At 45.9% G+C, this 18,206-nt stretch overlaps 1 protein-coding gene across 1 annotated transcript in view; it reads right to left on the bottom strand.

The window, feature by feature from the left end:
- The window catches only part of LOC139009844 (adhesion G protein-coupled receptor E2-like), a 53,644-nt gene that overhangs the window by 15,839 nt on the left and 19,599 nt on the right, over nt 1-18,206 (bottom strand). Inside the window, exons 5-8 of the mRNA XM_070413961.1 lie at nt 14,616-14,762; nt 3,861-3,907; nt 3,662-3,739; nt 2,844-3,021 (exon numbers count right to left, since the gene is read on the bottom strand). Of these exons, the coding sequence (XP_070270062.1) occupies nt 2,844-3,021; nt 3,662-3,739; nt 3,861-3,907; nt 14,616-14,762 (450 nt within the window). The remainder of the gene's footprint in view (nt 1-2,843; nt 3,022-3,661; nt 3,740-3,860; nt 3,908-14,615; nt 14,763-18,206) is intronic.

Raw genomic sequence — 18,206 nt, forward strand, 5'->3', positions numbered from 1 at the left:
AAAATAGAAAAGCTCATTTTAAAATTCATATGGTATTGCAAGAGGCCCCAATACCCAAACAATATTGAAAATGAAAAGCAAAGTTGTAGGACTCATTCTTTCTGATTTCAAAATTTATTACTAGTATACAGTAATCAGAGCAATATGGTGCTGCCATATGAGTAGACATATAAATCAACAAAATAAAATTGAGAGTCCAGAAATAAACCCATTTATTTATGGTTAACTGATTTCAACAGACCCTTCAATGAGGGAAAGAATAATCTCTCCCTTATTTGGTCTTGGGGCATCTGGCTCTGCACAAGTGAAAAAAGGAAGATGCACCCACACCTCATACAACACACAAAAATCAGGTCAAAATGGGTAAAGACATACATTTAAGAGCTAAAAATAGAACAGTTAGGCCCAGCCCATGTATTTCAGTGATTGAACATCTACCTAGGAACCAAGAAGCGCCCCAAATCCCCCTGTCTTCTCCCCCACAGCCCGCCCGTCTTATTTGATTTCCAGACAGGCCACATGCCAGGGTTACAGGCTCTGTCTCCTGTGGGGGTGTGCAGGAGACAGCCAATTAATGATGTTTCTCTCTCATCGATGTTTCTATCTCCTTCCCTTCCTCTCTCTATAAAAAATCAATAAAAACATTAAAACTACAATAAAAATAGAAGTTAGTAGAAAACAGGAGTAAATGTTCATGACCTTGCATTTGGCAAATCAATTCTTAGATATGACACAAATATATAACAACAAAAGAAAAAATGAGTAAGACAGACTTTACCAAAACTTAATGCACCTATTTATTAAAGTAAAAGGACTATGAAGAAAGTGAAAAGAATCTATAGTTTGGGAAAACATATTAACAAATCACATGTCTCATGAGGGTCTACTAGCAAATATATAAAGAACACTTAAAACTAAACAACAAAAAGCCAAACAGCCCAATTAAAAAATAGGCAAAGAACTTGAACAGATATTTCTCAAAAAAAGATATACAAATGTTGAACAATCATATGAAAAGATGTTAAATATCAGTAGTCATTAGGGAAATGCAGATCAAAACCTTAATGAGTTGTCACCTGCCACACCAGAAAGGCTTTAATAAAACCAAAGCAAAATGGAAGTGAGATGTTTTGTTGGGGTTGGGGGACACAGCCATTTTGCAAAATAGTTTGGTGGCTCCTAAAGGTTGAACATATAATTATCATATGTTGATGAATTAGCAATTCATCTCCTACATATGGACCCAAAGAACTGAAACAGTTATTCAACAGAAACTTGCACACCAATATCATAGTAACTCTATTCACAATAGCCAAAGGGTGGCAACAATTCAATGTCCATAAGTGGATGAATGGATAAACCAAAGGTGATGTATACATGCAATGGAATAGTATTTAATCATATGATATATGCTACCATGTGGATAACCTTGAAAACAGTATGCTAGGTGAAAGAAGCTACTATAAGGTCATGTATTGTATGATTCTATTTATATGAAATGTGCAGAATTGGCTAATTCTTAGAGACAGAAAACAGATAAATGCTTGCCAAAGGCTGGGGGAGGGAGAAATGAGAAGTAACTGCTTAGTGGGTGCAGTGTTCATTTCTGGGATGATGAAAACACTTTAGAAATAGAGGTGATGGGAGCTCCAGTGGTGCAATCGGTTAGCGCATGGTACTTATAAGAAATAGAGGTGATGGCCTGTCTGGTGTGGCTCACTGGTTGAGCATCAACCCACGGTTGGATTCCTAGCTTTTCAGCTTAATCCCCAGTAGGGGGCGTGCAGGAGGCAACCACTATTTTAAAATATATATATATTTTTATTATTGATAGTATTACAGATATCTCCCATTTCCTCTCCTTTACACCCCTCCTCCCAGCCCGTACCCCTACCCCCAGATTTCACTACTCTATTGCCCCTGTCCAAGGGCTATGCATATAAGTATATAGGTTCTTTGGTTTATCTCATCATTGATGTTTCTATCTCTCTCTCCAGCTCCCTCTCACTGAAATCAACAAAAGCATATTAAAAAAAAATAGAGTTGATAGTTGTTCAATTCTGTGAATGTATTAATGTCACTGAATTGTACACTTTGATTAAAATGGTGGATTTTATGTTATGTGAAATTTACCACAATAAAACAAATAACTTAAATATCAGGTAATATTAAATTGTATTCTTCCAAATTTAATAACTCATTTTCTTTTGAAGCCATTTCTATTTTATCTTAAATTATTTATTATAATTATTTCGTCTGCCGATAATTTATATTACAATGAAAATGTGTAGTATTGATAATGCTTTTCATTTTCTTTTAATCTTATATTTTAATGTTTATGAGCATAACAGGGAGGTACAATGCTGGAGGCTAAGAACAGTAGTTAGCATAATAAATGGGAAAAGTTCAGAAGGCTGATGGACATCTTCAGCAGGGCTGAAGATCTGCATATTTTTACCTGCTGCCAAACAGCTGAGGGCAATTCCCCTAACCTGATCATCCTTTATTGTTTACCAAACCTTACCTTTGATATGTATATCTGCTTTGCTAAAGGGCAAAATGTGTGAATAAAAAGCTGTGGGTCCTGAGTGGGGGGTTGGGGGTGGGGAGGAACCCACTCCCCTAGAGGGTGATGTCTCAGGCTGGCTCCCACAATGCCTTCCAAATTTATATTTCCTGTCTAGTTTATCCATTTATGCTGCAGCCCCTTCTCCAGATTCCTGAACCCTTGCTGCAACAGGTTGCAGCAGCACAAGTGTGATCACTCAGCTCTAGTGTGATGGGAAGAGGAATGAGGTGAGGAGCAGGCAGCGCAGAGCCTGCTGGAAGGCAGGGTTACTTGCCTGTTCCTGCAGCTGTCCTGAAGGTCAGTGGCCCATTGGGCAGGGCCTTGCTCAGCTCTCTCAGGACGTGCTCCCAGCCAGTCAGCAGGTTAGTGGCCACACAGAGCTGCTCTGAATGAGGCAGAGTAAGCAGGTCCCCTGGGTTCTCCAGCAGATTATCCACCTCCTGTATGATGTCCTGGGGGGATGGGGACACAGAACCAGTGGATCTTGTGCCAGAGAAGCTTCAGGAAGACCCTGCCCACTCAGCTTCTGAGAACAGACCCTAGAGCAGCCGTGGGCAAACTACGGCCCGTGGGTCGGATCCGGCCCGTTTGAAATGAATAAAACTAAAAAAAAAAAAGAAAAAAAAAAAGACCATACCCTTTAATGTAATGATGTTTACTTTGAATTTATATTAGTTCACACAAACACTCCATCCATGCTTTTGTTCCGGCCCTCCGGTCCAGTTTAAGAACCCATTGTGGCCCTCGAGTCAAAAAGTTTGCCCACCCCTGCCCTAGAGCCTGTCTATTTGGTGATAAAGGTGGTACTGAATGGGATTCCCTGGGTCTTTGCTAGTGCAATCTGCCATTCAGAGGTCAATCCCTGGTCAAGACTACCACGGACAATGCAAGTTCAGTGGCCAGAGCAAGAGGAAAGGTTTTAGTGCATCTAAGAGTGAATACAAATACTTGGTCTGCTCTTCCCACCCACCCTGGGAGAGCGGGGCCTCAGAGCAGGGCGCCATTGTGTTGGGGTTGGTCTCCTTCCAGACCAAGGCTTCCTCAGGTCTCTATGGGATGCCTCCACCTGCCTCCCCAGGGTCCTGTCCTTACCTGGATGGTGTCCTGGGCTGAGGCAGACTTGAAGTTTCTGAGCAGGTCCTGAACTCTTTCAAAGAAGCGGCAGAGACTCTGGGGAAAGAGGAGATGAGGCCTTAGAGGCCTCATGCATGGGCGGGGGAGCGTGGGGAAATGGGTAGACAGTAGGCTGAATGGAGGGACCTTGCCTCTGGTCCCAGCTGGAGTCACTCACCTGGCTCTTGATTCCAGGGGGCGGGTTCCAGGTAAGGAAGGAGATCTCTGCAGGGGACAGAACAGCAGTTCATTAGCTGTGTGAGTGTGTGTGAGTGTTTGTGTGTGTGTGTGTGTGTGTGTGTGTGTGTGTGTGTGTGAGAGAGAGAGAGAGTATGTTGGAGGCAGGATCTAGGGTCAGGCCCTACTTTCACACTGAGTAGTCCTTTGTTTATTCAGGAATCTGGGGCCCTCTCCTCTCTGTGCTCTACCCACTTTCTGTGTCCAGTCCCCCTCCACCCGACACCTTGTCTGGAAGTGATGACACCTGCTGACTGCACATCCCTGGGGGGCAGACGCAAGGGTTATGGGAAGTGTGCAGAGTCCTGACCCACAGCCGGTAAGCCCTCACAGAGGTACAGGTTGTGAGATATCAAGTACCTTTGTCCCAGTTAGTAATTAGCTGCTGCCTGGGGTCCCCCAGGAGCCTTTCCCTTGGTACCCCAGCTTGTTCTGCAGGACCCCCAGATCTTTTTCCATTTAGTGTCAAAGAATGGAAGCCTGGCCCAGCAGGGCACCCCCCAGCATTCATTGTTCTGAGTTCCTGTGGCTGCTGGTGAATATGTGATCAGACAGCTTGAGTTGTGGGTCTTTGGGAATGTGGGATCTGAACTCCGAACCTTGTTCACAGATGGTGTTGTGTGGGCCATTGGGGGACCCAGGAATCGGCTTCCAGCCAGACCTGCAGCGGCACTCATAGCTGCCCTTGGTGTTGTGGCATTGAGTGGATTTGTGGCAGGAGTTTTTCCCCGAGATACATTCATTCACATCTGAGGACAAAGCCAGAGAGAATGTGAGGTCCTCCCTCCAATCCTTGCTCACATCCTTCCTGCTCCTTCTCTCAAATCCTTTAGCAATTCACACCGAGGACACCCCACTATGCCCCGCTCACCAGCCTAGCCCAATGGGATACATACTAGTGGTGCCATTTTCCACTGTGAAAGCACCATAAACTCAGAGTGCCCCTGCAAGATGGACAGCACAGGACTGTGTGTGTGCAAGTGACATGCCAAAGCTGAAACAGCTAACTGGAGAGCACAAGGCTTGAGCCTTACAAAACCAAACAAATGTCAAAGGAAAACTCATTCGGCAAGCCCAAGCATTGTAGAAACATGCCCACTTTGAATGAATATATTACAGGTACTTCCGAGACCATAACCCTTGCACAGCCCCTAGGAGGAAGGACGTCTGGCAGAAGGGCAAAGAGCAAGGCCATAAAACAACCACTGGCAGCACGCTCCACATATGCATCAGCAGAAGCTGCCCATGGCCCATCCCCGATATTGTGTTATCAGAAGCCGCCTGTAGTGCGGTATAGACATGAGTGTCCACCAAGGCCTGTAGCTCTCCCCACCTGCATAAAAAGCCAGTCCCCTTTCCATGCAGCACTGACTCTTTCTCGAGATCAGTCCACCTGCACCCAGGTGCCATGAATAAATATTATTATTATTTTTATTTTTTAAATTTTTTTATTGCTTAAAGTATTACAAAGAGTATTACATATATCTCCTTTTTTCCCGCCCTTAACAATCCCCCTGCCTTCTCTACCCCCCAGTGTCTTATGTCCATTGGTTATCCTTATATGCATGCATACAAGTCCTTTGGTTGATCTCCTACCGCGCCCCCCCCGCCCCCGCCCCTCAACCCTCGCCAGCTTTCCCGCTGTAGTTTGACAGTCTGTTTTAGGCAGCTCTGCCTCTGTATCTATTTTTGTTCATAAGTTTATAATGGTCTTTATTATCCATGAGTGAGTGAGATCATGTGGTGTTTTTCCTTCATTGACTGGCTTATTTCACTTAGCATAATGCTTTCCAGTTCCATCCATGCTGTTGCAAATGGTAAGAGTTCCTTCTTTTTAACAGCAGCATAGTATTCCATCGTGTAGATGTACCACAGTTTTCTAATCCATTCATCTACTGATGGGCACTTAGGCTGCTTCCAGATCTTAGCTATGGTGAATTGTGCTGCTATGAACATATGGGTGCATATATCCTTTCTGATTGGTGTTTCTGGTTTCTTGGGATATATTCCTAGAAGTGAGATCACAGGGTCAAATGGGAGTTCCATTTTTAGTTTTTTGAGGAAACTCCATACTGTCTTCCATAGTGGCTGCACCAGTCTGCATTCCCACCAGCAGTGCATGAGGGTTCCTTTTTCTCCACATCCTCTCCAGCACTTGTCGTTTGTGGATTTGTTGATGATGGCCATTCTGACAGGTGTGATATGGTACCTCATTGTTGTTTTGATTTGCATCTTTCGGATGATTAGTGACTTTGAGCAAGTTTTCATATGTCTCTTGGCTTTCTGAATGTCCTCTTTTGAAAGTTGTCTACTTAGATCCTTTGCCTATTTTTTGATTGGATTGTTTATCTTCCTTTTGTTAAGTTGTATGAGTTCCCTATAAATGTTGAAGATTAGGCCCTTATCAGATATAACATTGGCAAATATGTTTTCCCACGCAGTGGGCTTTCTTGCTGTTTTGTTGATGGTTTCTTTTGCTGTGCAGAAGCATTTTATTTTGATGTAGTCCGATTTGTTTATTTTCTATTTAGTTTCCAAAGCCCTAGGAGCTGTATCGATGAAGAAATTGCTTCGGCATATGTCTGAGATTTTGTTGCTTTTGGATTCTTCTAGTATTTTTATGGTTTCCCGTTGTACAATTAAGTCCTTTATCCATTTTGAGTTTTTTTAAAAAAATATATTTTATTGATTTATCACAGAGCGGAAGGGAGAGGGATAGAGAGCTAGAAACATCAATGAGAGAGGAACATCGATCAGCTGCCTCCTGCACACCTCCTACTGGGGATGTGCCCTCAACCAAGGCACATGCCCTCGGCCAGAATCGAACCCGGGACCCTTCAGTCCACAGGCCGACGCTCTACCCACAGAGCCAAACCGGTTAGGGCTTGAGTTTATTTTTGTGTATGGTGTAAGTTGGTGGTCTAGTTTCATTTTCTTGCATGTATTTGTCCAATTTTCCCAACACCATTTATTGAAGAGACTATCTTGACTCCATTGTATGTTCTTGCCTCCTTTGTCAAATATTAATTGAGCATATTGGTTCGGGCTGATTTCTGGGCTCTCTATTCTATTCCATTGATCTATATGTCTGTTCTTATGCCAATACCAGGCAGTTTTGAGAACAATGGCTTTGTAATACAGCTTGATATCTGGTATTGAGATCCCACATACTTTGTTCTTCTTTCTCAGGATTGCTGCAGCTATTCAGGGTCTTTTTTTATTCCAGATGAATTTTTGGAGAGTTCGTTCTAGGCCTGTGAAATATGCAGTTGGTATTTTAATGGGAAGTGTGTTGAACTTATAGATTGCTTTGGGTAGTATGGACATTTTAATGATGTTGATTCTACCAATCCAAGAACATGGTATGTTCTTCCATCTGTTTATGTCTTCCTCTATGTCTTTTTTCAATGTCCTGTAGTTTTCTGAGTAGAGGTCTTTTACCTCCTTAGTTAAGTTTATTCCTAGGTAGGTTAATTTTTTTTGGTGCAGTGGTAAATGGGATTGTTTTTTCAGTCTCTCTTTCTGTAAGTTCACTATTGGTGTATAGAAATGCCATAGATTTTTTGACGTTAATTTTGTATCCTGCTACATTGCCAAATTCATTTATTATTATTAAGTTTAATAGTTTTTTTATGGAGTCTTTAGGGTTTTTTTATGTATAATATCATTTCATCTGCAAATAATTACTTCTTCTTTTCCAATTTGGATGCCTTTTATTTATTCTTCTTGTCTAATTGCAATGGCTAATACTTCCAGTACTATATCAAACAGGAGTGGTGAGAGTGGGCATCCCTGTCTTGTTCCTGTTCTTAGGGGAAATGGTGTTAGTTTTTGTCCATTGAGTATGATGTTGGCTGTGGGTTTGTCATATATGGCTTTTATTATGTTGAGATATGATCCTTCTATTCCCACCTTGCTGAGAGTTTTAATCAAAAATGGGTGTTGGATTTTGTCAAATGCTTTTTCTGCATCAATTGATATGACTATGCGTTTTTTTCTTTCAATTTGTTTATGTGATGTATCACGTTTATTGATTTGCGGATATTGTACCATCCTTGCATCCCTGGGATAAATCCTACTTCGTCATGGTGTATGATCTTTCTGATGTACTGCTGGATCCGATTTGCTAAGATTTTGTTGAGGATTTTGGCATCTATGTTCATGAGGGATATAGGCCTGTAATTCTCTTTCATTATGTTGTCTTTACCTGGTTTTGGTATTAGAGTGATGCTGGCTTCATAAAATGAGCTTGGAAGTGTTCCTTCCTCTTGAATTTTTTGTAGTAGACTGAGGAGGATAGGTTTTAGTTCTTCCTTGAATGTTTGGTAAAACTCCCTTGAGAAGCAGTCTGGTCCTGGGCTTTTGTTTGCTGGAAGCTTTTTGATGACAGTTTCAATTTCTTCCATAATTATTGGCCTGTTGAGATTTTTAGATTCTTCCTGATTGAGTTTTGGAATGTTGTATTTTTCTAGGAATATGTCCATTTCCTCCAGGTTGTCTAATTTGTTGGAGTAGAGTTGTCCATAGTATTGTTTAACAATCATTTGTATTTCTGTGGGGTCTGTTCTTATTTCGCCTCTATTATTTCTGATTTTGTTTATTTGGGTCCTCTCTCTTTGATTCTTGGTGAGCCTGGCTAGAGGTTCATCAATCTTGTTTATCCTTTCAAAGAACCAGCTCTTGGTTTCATTGATTTTCTGTATTGTTTTTTGGTCTCTATGTCATTTATTTCTGCTCTAATCTTTATTATCTCCTTCCTTCTGCTCGCTCTGGGCTTTTCTTGTTGCTCTCTTTCTAATTCTTTGAGTTGTAGAGTTAGATGATTTACTATTGTTTTTTCTTGTTTTTTGATTGGCCTGTAGAGCTATAAACTTCCCTCTCAGGATTGCTTTCATTTGCCCATTAGGTTTTGGATTGTTGTGTTTTCATTGTAATTAGTTTCCAGGATGTTTTTAATTTCTTCTTTGATCTCTTTGGTAACCCATCCAATATTTAATAACATGCTATTCAGCTTCCAAGTGTTTGAATATTTTGGGTTGTTTTTTTTTTGTAGTTTATTTCTAATATTATGCCATCGTGGTCTAAGAAGATGCTTGGTATGATTTCAATCTTCTTGAATTTGGGGAGACTTTATATTTGTGACCCAATATGTGGTCTATTTTTGAATATGTCCCATGAAGCCTTGAGAAGAATGTATATTCCGTGGCTTTGGGGTGAAGTGTTCTGAAGATGTCAATTAAGTCCATCTGATCTAGAGAGTCATTTAGGATTGCTGATTCTTTGCTGATTGTTTGTCTAGAGGATTTATCCAGTGATGTCAGAGGTGTAGTAAAGTCCTCTACTATGATTGTATTGTTGTCGATCTCTCCTTTGATATCTTCCAGGAGTTTTTTTTATGTATTTGGGTGCTCCTGCATTGGGTGCATATATGTTTATCAGGGTTATATCTTGTTGTTGTATTGATCCCTTTAGTATTATGAAGTGGCCTTCCTTATCTCTTGTTATGGCCTTCACTTTGAGGTCTATTTTGTCCGATATAAGTATTCCTACCCCAGCTTTTTTTTCATTTCCATTTGCCTGAAAGATATTTTTCCATCCCTTCACTTTCAGTCTGTGTGAGTCCTTTATTCTGAGGTGGGTCTCTTGTAGACAGCAAATGTATGTGTCATGTTTTTTTTTATCCATTCAGCCACTCAATGTCTTTTTTTTTTTTTTAATATATTTTATTGATTTCTCACAGAGAGGAAGTGAGAGAGATAGAGAGTTAGAAACATTGATGAGAGAGAAACATCAATCAGCTGCCTCCCGCACATCTCCCACTGGGGATGTGCCCGCAACCCAGGTACATGCCCCTGACCGGAATCGAACCTGGGACCCTTCAGTCCGCAGGCCGACGCTCCATCCACTGAGCCAAACCAGCTTCGGCCACTCAATGTCTTTTGGTTGGAGCATTTAGTCTGTTTACGTTTAAAGGTATTATTAAAAGGTACTTGTTTGTAGCCATTTCTTTTAGTGTGTGGCTGTTTTCTTTCTGAGCTTTTTATTTCTTCTTTTTACACCAGTCCCTTTAGCATTTCTTGCATTGCTGGCTTGGTGGTGATAAACTCCCTTAGCCTTTTTTTGTCTGTGAAGCTTCTTATTTCCCCTTCAATTTTGAATGATGCCTTGCTGGATAGAGTATTCTTGGATTCAGTCCTTTGCTTTGCATCACTTTGTAAATTTCCATCCATTCTTTTCTGGACTGATGTGTTTCTGTTGAGAAATCATTTGATAATCTAATGGGAGATCCCTTGAATGTAACTTTCCATCTCTCTTTTGCAGCCTTTAAGATTCTCTCTTTGTCCTGAACATTTGCCATGGTAATTATGATGTGTCTTGGTGTGGGTCTTTTTGGGTTCACCTTGTTTGGGACTCTCTGTGCTTATGTGATATTTTTCTTTCCCACCTCTGGGAAGTTTTCTGATATTATTTCTTCAAATAGGTTTTCTAACCATTGTTCCTTTTTCTGCTGTTCTGGAACCCCTATTATTCGTATGTTGTTTCGTTTCATGTTGTCCCATAGCTCCCTTAGGCTCTCCTCCTGTCTTTTAATTTTTTTCTCCAATTGTTGTTCAGTTTGGGTGTGTTTTGTTTCCCTGTCTTCTAATTCACTAATTTGGTCCTCCGCTTCTCCTAGTCTACTGTTGAAACTTTCAATGGTGTTTTTTATTGCAGCTATATCACTCTTCATTTCTTCTTGGTTCTTACATAATTTATTGATTTTTTTCATCTGTTTCTTCTTGCTTCTTGCATAAGTTGTTGATTTTTTCCTCCATCCGGTTTATGCACTCAAGGACCAGTAATCTGAATTCTTTTTCTGTCATGTTGCTTGCCTCTGTATCACTTAGCTGCTTTTCTGATGAGTCCTCCTTTTCTTTCCTTTGGGGGTTTCTTTGTCTACCCATGTTTGATCGCACCGCCATATCTAGATGTTGAGTCGTTCAGTGGCTGCTCCTTTGGTGGCAGTGGCTCCTCGGGTTGCGGTTGCTCCTCGGGTGGTTGTGGTAGCAGCTGCTCCTCAGTTGGTAGCAGCTCCTCTGGTGGGTGCTGTTCACAGTTGTGGTGGCTCCTCTGGCTGGTGCGGGGAGGCTTCACACACAGCTGCTGTTCCTCAGACAGAGGGTGTGGTGATCAGGAGGCTGCTGTTTCTTGGATGGGGGTGGGCTACACAAGCCATAAATACTATTTTGATTACACTAAACTTGAGTCCGTTCTGTGTGACCTGGCCCAACCTCCAACCTTTCAAAAACTGTTCACCTTTGCACTAGGATGGACTGTGACAGGACCTGTGATGGACATATAACAAGGAATAATACCACACTGATAGCTCCCAAGTGCTGAGGCGGTGGGCTGTGGGCTCTGGGCTGTGTTACCACTGGTACAGAGCTGCACTCATGCCCTTATTAGAACAGATTCAGAGGCTCAGCCCTGCCTGGCCCTGGTGCCCTCTCCTAACTGCCTGGACTCTGTACACATCATTGCTGAAAGTGCTGCCCCTTCTCTGCCAAAACGCCTTATGGCGCTGCCTTTAAGATGACCCAGCAGCATAAAGAAGATGTGGTACATTTATGGCATCTGAACTCCAAACCTTCACAGACGGTGTTGTGAGGGCCATTGGGGGACCCAGGAATCGGCTTCCAGCCAGGGTGGCAGCGGCACTCATAGCTGCCCTCGGTGTTGTGGCATCGGGTGGATTTGTGGCAGGAGTTTTGCCCCGAGGTACATTCATCCACATCTGAGGACAAACCAGAGAGATTGTCAGGCCCTCCCTCCACTCCCTGCATGTAACGCTCCTGCTCATTTTTACAAATTACACTTAAGACACCCCACTAGATCCTGCCTATAACGCACCTAGCCCCACATATACAAAGTTGTGGTGACATTTTACACTGTAAAAGCCCCGTGAGCTCAGAGCACCTCTAAGGGTGACAGGACAGGGCTTTGTGTCATCCCAAAGCGGTGTTCCCCAACTGTGGGGTGCGAGAGTAAGGGAGGACCTGTAATGGATTTCTAACCAGGGAGGCTGACACACTGATAGCTCCCACGTGCTGTGGCTGTGGGTTGTGGCACCACTGTGCCCAGAGCTGCACTCATGCCCTTATTAGAACAGATTCCGAAGCTCAGCCCTGCCAGACCCAGGTCTCCTCTCCTCACTGCCTGCACTGGGCACACACCATTGCAAAAAGTGCTGCCCCTTTTCTGCCAAAGCTCCTTATGGCACCTGCCTTCCAGGTGGCTCAGCAAAGTAAAGAAGATGTGGTACATTTATGGGATCTGAACTCCGAACCTTCACAGATGGTGTTGTTTGGGCCATTGGGGGATCCAAGAATCGGCTTCCAGCCAGGGCTACAGCGGCACTCATAGCTGCCCTCGGTGTTGTAGCATTGGGCAGATTTGTGGCAGGATTTTTGCCCGGAGGTACATTCATCCACATCTGAGGACAAACCAGAGAGAGTGTCAGTCCCTCCTTGCATTGCCTGCACATAAACCCTCCTGCCCCTCCTCTCAGAGTACATTCTGGACACCCCACTAAACCGTGCCTGAAAGCCACCTAGCCCGACATATTCAAAGTTGTGGTGACATTCTCTAACCTTAAAAGGACATTAAGCTCATAGCACCCCTGCAAGGTGGACAGGGCAGGGCTATGGGTGTGCAAGTGTCATCCCAAAGCTGTGTCCCCTAACTGTGGGGCAGGAGGGACAGGGGGAGGACCTGTGATGGACTTCTAATCAGGGAGGCTGCCACACTGATAGCTCCCCATGCACTGAGGCTGTGGGCTGTGGGCTGTGGCACCGCTGGGCCCAGAGCTGTATTCCTGCCCTTTTTAGAACATAATCTGAAGCTCAGCCCTGCCTGGCCCAGTTCCCCCTCTCCTCACTGCCTGCACTGGGCACACACCATTGCTGGAAGTGTTGCCCATACTCTACCAAGGCTCCTACTGGCAGCTACCTTTAAGATGGCTCAGCCCAGTAAATAAATGTGGTTCATTCATGGCAGCGGTTCTCAACCCGTTGGTCATGACCCCGTTGGTAGTCAAACAACCCTTTCACAGGGTTTGCCTAAGACCATCCTGCATATCAGATATTTACATTACGATTCATAACAGTAGCAACATTACAGTTATGAAGTAGCAACGAAAATTTTATGGTTGCGTCACAACATGAGGAACTGTATTTAAAAGGCCAGAAGGTTGAGAATCACTGATTTATGGGATCTGAACTATGAACCTTCACAGATGGTGTTGTTTGGGCCATTGGGGGACCCAGGAATTGGCTTCCATCCAGGGCTGCAGCGGCACTCATAGCTGCCCTCGGTGTTGTGGCATTGGGTGGATTTGTGGCAGGAGTTTTGTCCTGAGGTACATTCATCCACATCTGAGGACAAAGCAGAGATAGTGTCAGGCCTCCCTCCACTCCCTGACCCCAAAACTCCTGCCCTTTCTCTCAAATTACACTCTGGACACCCCACTAAACCCTGCCTAAGAGCTACCTAGTCAGACAGTTATACACAGTTGTTGTGACATTTTCCACTGTAGAAGCACCATAAGCTTAGAGCGCTCCTGCAAGGTGGACAGGGCAGGACTGTGTGTGAGTGTGTGCCAGTGTCATCTCTAAGATGTGCCCTAACCTGTTGGGCAGGTTGGACTGGGCAAGGACCTGTGATGAATTTGTAACCAGGGAGGTTGCCACACTGACTGCTCCCATGTGCTGAGGCTGTGGGCTGTGGCACCCCTGCGCCTAGAGCTGCACTCCTGCCCTTGCTTAGCCCTGCCCAGCCCAGCCCACCATCTCCTCACTGTCTGCACTGGGCACACATCATTGCTGAAAGTGTTGCCCTTTCTCTGCCAAAGTCCTATGGCAGCTTCCTTCAGATGGCTCAGCCAAGTAAAGAAGATGTGGTTCATTTATGGGATCTGAACTCCGAACCTTCACAGACGGTGTTGTGTGGGCCATTGGGGGACCCAGGAACCGGCTTCCAGCCAGGGCTGCAGCGGCACTCATAGCTGCCCTCGGTGTTGTGGCATTGGGCTGATTTGTGGCAAGAGTTTTGCCCGGAGGTGCATTCATCCACATCTGAGGATGAATCAGAGAGAGTTTCAGACCCTACCTCCACTCTCTGCACACAACCCTCCTGCTCCTTCTCTCAAGTACACCCTGCTTAACAGCCACCTAGTCCTACAGTATACACACTTGTGGTGACATTTTCCACTGTAAAAGCAGCATTAACTGAGAGCACCCCTCCAAGGTGGACAGGGCAGGACTGTGTTGTGTGTGTGTGTGTGTGTTTGTGTGTGTGTGTGGGCTAGTGCCATCCCAAAGCTGTACCTCCATCTCTAGGGCAGGATGGACTGTAGCAGGGCCTGTGATGCTCTTCTAACCATGGAGGCTGCCACTCTGAGAGCTTCCACATGCTGGTGCTGTGGGCTGTGGCACCCCTGTGCCTAGAGCTGCACTCCAGCCCTTATTAGAACAGAATTTAAGCTTAGCCGTGCCCAGCCCAGCCCAGCCCAGCCCACCATCTCCTCACTGTCTGCACCGGGCACACATCATTGCTGAAAGTGTTGCCCTTTCTCTGCCAAAGTCCTATGGCAGCTTCCTTCAGCTGGCTCAGCCAAGTAAAGAAGATGTGGTTCATTTATGGGATCTGAACACCAAACCTTCACAGACGGTGTTGTTTGGGCCATTGGGGGACCCAGGAATCGGCTTCCAGCCTGGGCTGCAACGGCACTCATAGCTTCCCTTGGTGTTGTGGCATTGGGTGGATTTGTGGCAGGAGTTTTGCCCAGAGGTGCATTCATCTACATCTGAGGACAAACCAGAGAGAGTGTCAGGCCCTCTCGCCACTCCCTGATCTCAAAGCTCTAGCACATTCTTTCAAATTACACCCAGGACACAATGCTAAACCCTACCTAAAACCCACCTGGACCCACATATACAAAGTTGTGGTTACATTTTCCACTATAAAAGCTCCATAAAGTCAGAGCACCTCAGCAAGATGGACAGGGCAGGGCTGAATGTCATCCCAAACCCTTGACCCCTACTGTGGGGCAGGACAGTCTATGGGAGGGCCTGTGATGGACTTCTAACAAGGGAGGTTGCCACACTCATGCCCTTATTAGAACATTTCTGAAGCTCAGCCCTGCCTGGCCCAGGTGCCCTCTCCTCACTGCCTGCACTGGGCACACACTGTTGCTGAAAGTGCTGCCCCTGCTCTGCCAAAGCTCCTTATAGCACCTGCCTTCCAGGTGGCTCAGCAAAGTAAAGAAGATGTGGTTCATTTATGGGATCTGAACTCCGAACCTTCACAGATGGTGTTGTTTGGGCCATTGGGGGACCCAGGAATAGGCTTCCAGCCAGGGCTACAGCGGCACTCGTAGCTGCCCTCGGTGTTGTGGCATTGGGTGGATTTGTGGCAGGAGATTTGTCCCGAGGTACATTCATTCACATCTGAGGACAAACCAGAGAGAGTGTCAGGCCCTCCCTGCATTCCCTGCACATAAACCCTCCTGCCCCTCCTCTCAGAGTACACTCTGAACACCCCACTAAACCGTGCCTGAAAGCCACCTAGCCCGACATATTCAAAGTTGTGGTGACATTTTCTAACCTTAAAAGGACATTAAGCTCATAGCACCCCTGCAAGGTGGTCAGGGCCTGACTATGTGTGTTTGTGCCAGTGTCATCGCTAAGCTGTGTTCCCTAACTGTGGGGCAGGATGGACTGGGGGAGGACCTGTGATGGACTTATAACCAGGAAAGCTGACACACTGATAGATGCAAAGTGCTAAGGCTGAGAGCTGTGGGCTGTGGCACCGTTGTGCTCAGAGTGGCACTAATGCCCTTATTAGAACAGAATCCAAAGCTCAGCCCTGCCTGGCCCAGGTGCCCTCTCCTCACTGCTGCACTGGGCACACACCCTTGCTGATGATGCTGCCCCTTCCCTGTCAAAGCTCCTTATGGCAGCTGCCTTTAAGAAGACGCAGCCAAGTAAAGAAGGTGTGGCTCATTCATGGAACCTGACTCCGAACCTTCACAAACGGTGTTGTTTCGGCCATTGGGGGACCCAGGAATTGGCTTCCAGCCAGGGCTGCAGCGGCACTCATAGCTGCCCTCGGTGTTGTGGCATTGGGCTGATTTGTGGCAGGAGTTTTGCCCGGAGGTGCATTCATCCACATCTGAGGACAAATCAGAGATAGTGTCAGGCCTCCCTCCACTCCCTGACCCCAAAGCTCCTGCCCTTTCTCTCAAATTACACTCTGGACACCCCACTAAACCCTGCCTAAGAGCTACCTAGTCGGACAGTTATACAAAGTTGTTGTGACATTTTCCACTGTAGAAGCACCATAAGCTTAGAGCGCTCCTGCAAGGTGGACAGGGCAGGACTGTGTGTGAGTGTGTGCAAGTGTCATCCCTAAGATGTGCCCTAACCTGTTGGGCAGGTTGGACTGGGCGAGGACCTCTGATGGACTTGTAACCAGGGAGGTTGCCACACTGACAGCTCCCAAGTGCTGAGGCTGTGGGCTGTGGCACCCCTGCACCTAGAGCTGCACTCCTGCCCTTATTAGAACAGAATCTAAGCTTAGCCCTGCCCAGCCCAGCCCACCATCTCCTCACTGCCTGCACTGGGCACACATCATTGCTGAAATTGCTGGCCTTTCTCTGCCAAAGTCCTATGGCAGCTGTCTTTCAGCTGGCTCAGCCAAGTAAAGAAGATGTGGTTCATTTATGGGATCTGAACTCCGAACCTTCACAGACGGTGTTGTGTGGGCCATTGGGGGACCCAGGAACCGGCTTCCAGCCAGGGCTGCAGCGGCACTCATAGCTGCCCTCGGTGTTGTGGCATTGGGCTGATTTGTGGCAAGAGTTTTGCCCGGAGGTGCATTCATCCACATCTGAGGACAAATCAGAGAGAGTTTCAGACCCTCCCTCCACTCTGCACACAACCCTCCTGCCCCTTCTCTCAAAGTACACCGAGGACACCCCTGGTACAGCCTGTTTAACAGCCAACTAGTCCTATTGTATACAAACTTGTGGTGACATTTTCCACTGTAAAAGCAGCATAAACTCAGAGCATCCCTCCAAGGTGGACTGGGCAGGACTGTGTTGTATGTGTGTGTGTGTCTGTGTGTGTGTGTGTGTGTTTGTGTGTGTGTGTTTGTGTGTATGCCAATGTCATTCCAAAGCTGGACCCCAACCTGTGGGGCAGGGTGGACTGTGGGAGGACCTGTGATGTTCTTCTAACCGGGGAGGCTGACACACTGATACCTGCAATGTGCTGAGGCTGTGGGCTGCGGCACTGTTGTGTCCAGAGTGACACTGCTGCCCTTATTAGAACAGAATCCGAAGCTCAAACCTCCCTGGCCCAGGTGCCCTCTCCTCACTGTCTGCACTGGGCACACACCACTGCTGATGGTGCTGCCCCTTCCCTGCCAAAGCTCCTTATGGCAGCTGCCTTTAAGAAGACTCTGCCATGTAAAGAAGATATGGTTCATTTATGGGATCTGAACTCCGAACCTTCACAGACGGTGTTGTGTGGGCCATTGGGGGACCCAGGAATCGGCTTCCAGCCTGGGCTGCAACGGCACTCATAGCTTCCCTTGGTGTTGTGGCATTGGGTGGATTTGTGGCAGGAGTTTTGCCCAGAGGTGCATTCATCTACATCTGAGGACAAACCAGAGAGAGTGTCAGGCCCTCTCGCCACTCCCTGATCTCAAAGCTCTAGCACATTCTTTCAAATTACACCCAGGACACAATGCTAAACCCTACCTAAAACCCACCTGGACCCACATATACAAAGTTGTGGTTACATTTTCCACTATAAAAGCTCCATAAAGTCAGAGCACCTCAGCAAGATGGACAGGGCAGGGCTGAATGTCATCCCAAACCCTTGATCCCTACTGTGGGGCAGGACAGTCTATGGGAGGGCCTGTGATGGACTTCTAACAAGGGAGGTTGCCATACTCATGCCCTTATTAGAACATTTCTGAAGCTCAGCCCTGCCTGGCCCAGGTGCCCTCTCCTCACTGCCTGCACTGGGCACACACTGTTGCTGAAAGTGCTGCCCCTGCTCTGCCAAAGCTCCTTATAGCACCTGCCTTCCAGGTGGCTCAGCAAAGTAAAGAAGATGTGGTTCATTTATGGGATCTGAACTCCGAACCTTCACAGATGGTGTTGTTTGGGCCATTGGGGGACCCAGGAATAGGCTTCCAGCCAGGGCTACAGCGGCACTCGTAGCTGCCCTCGGTGTTGTGG

This window comes from Myotis yumanensis, unplaced genomic scaffold (assembly GCF_028538775.1).
Source record: "Myotis yumanensis isolate MYYU_CA2020_CCGP unplaced genomic scaffold, mMyoYum1.0.hap1 SCAF_5, whole genome shotgun sequence".
In the NCBI taxonomy this organism is placed as follows: domain Eukaryota; kingdom Metazoa; phylum Chordata; class Mammalia; order Chiroptera; family Vespertilionidae; genus Myotis; species Myotis yumanensis.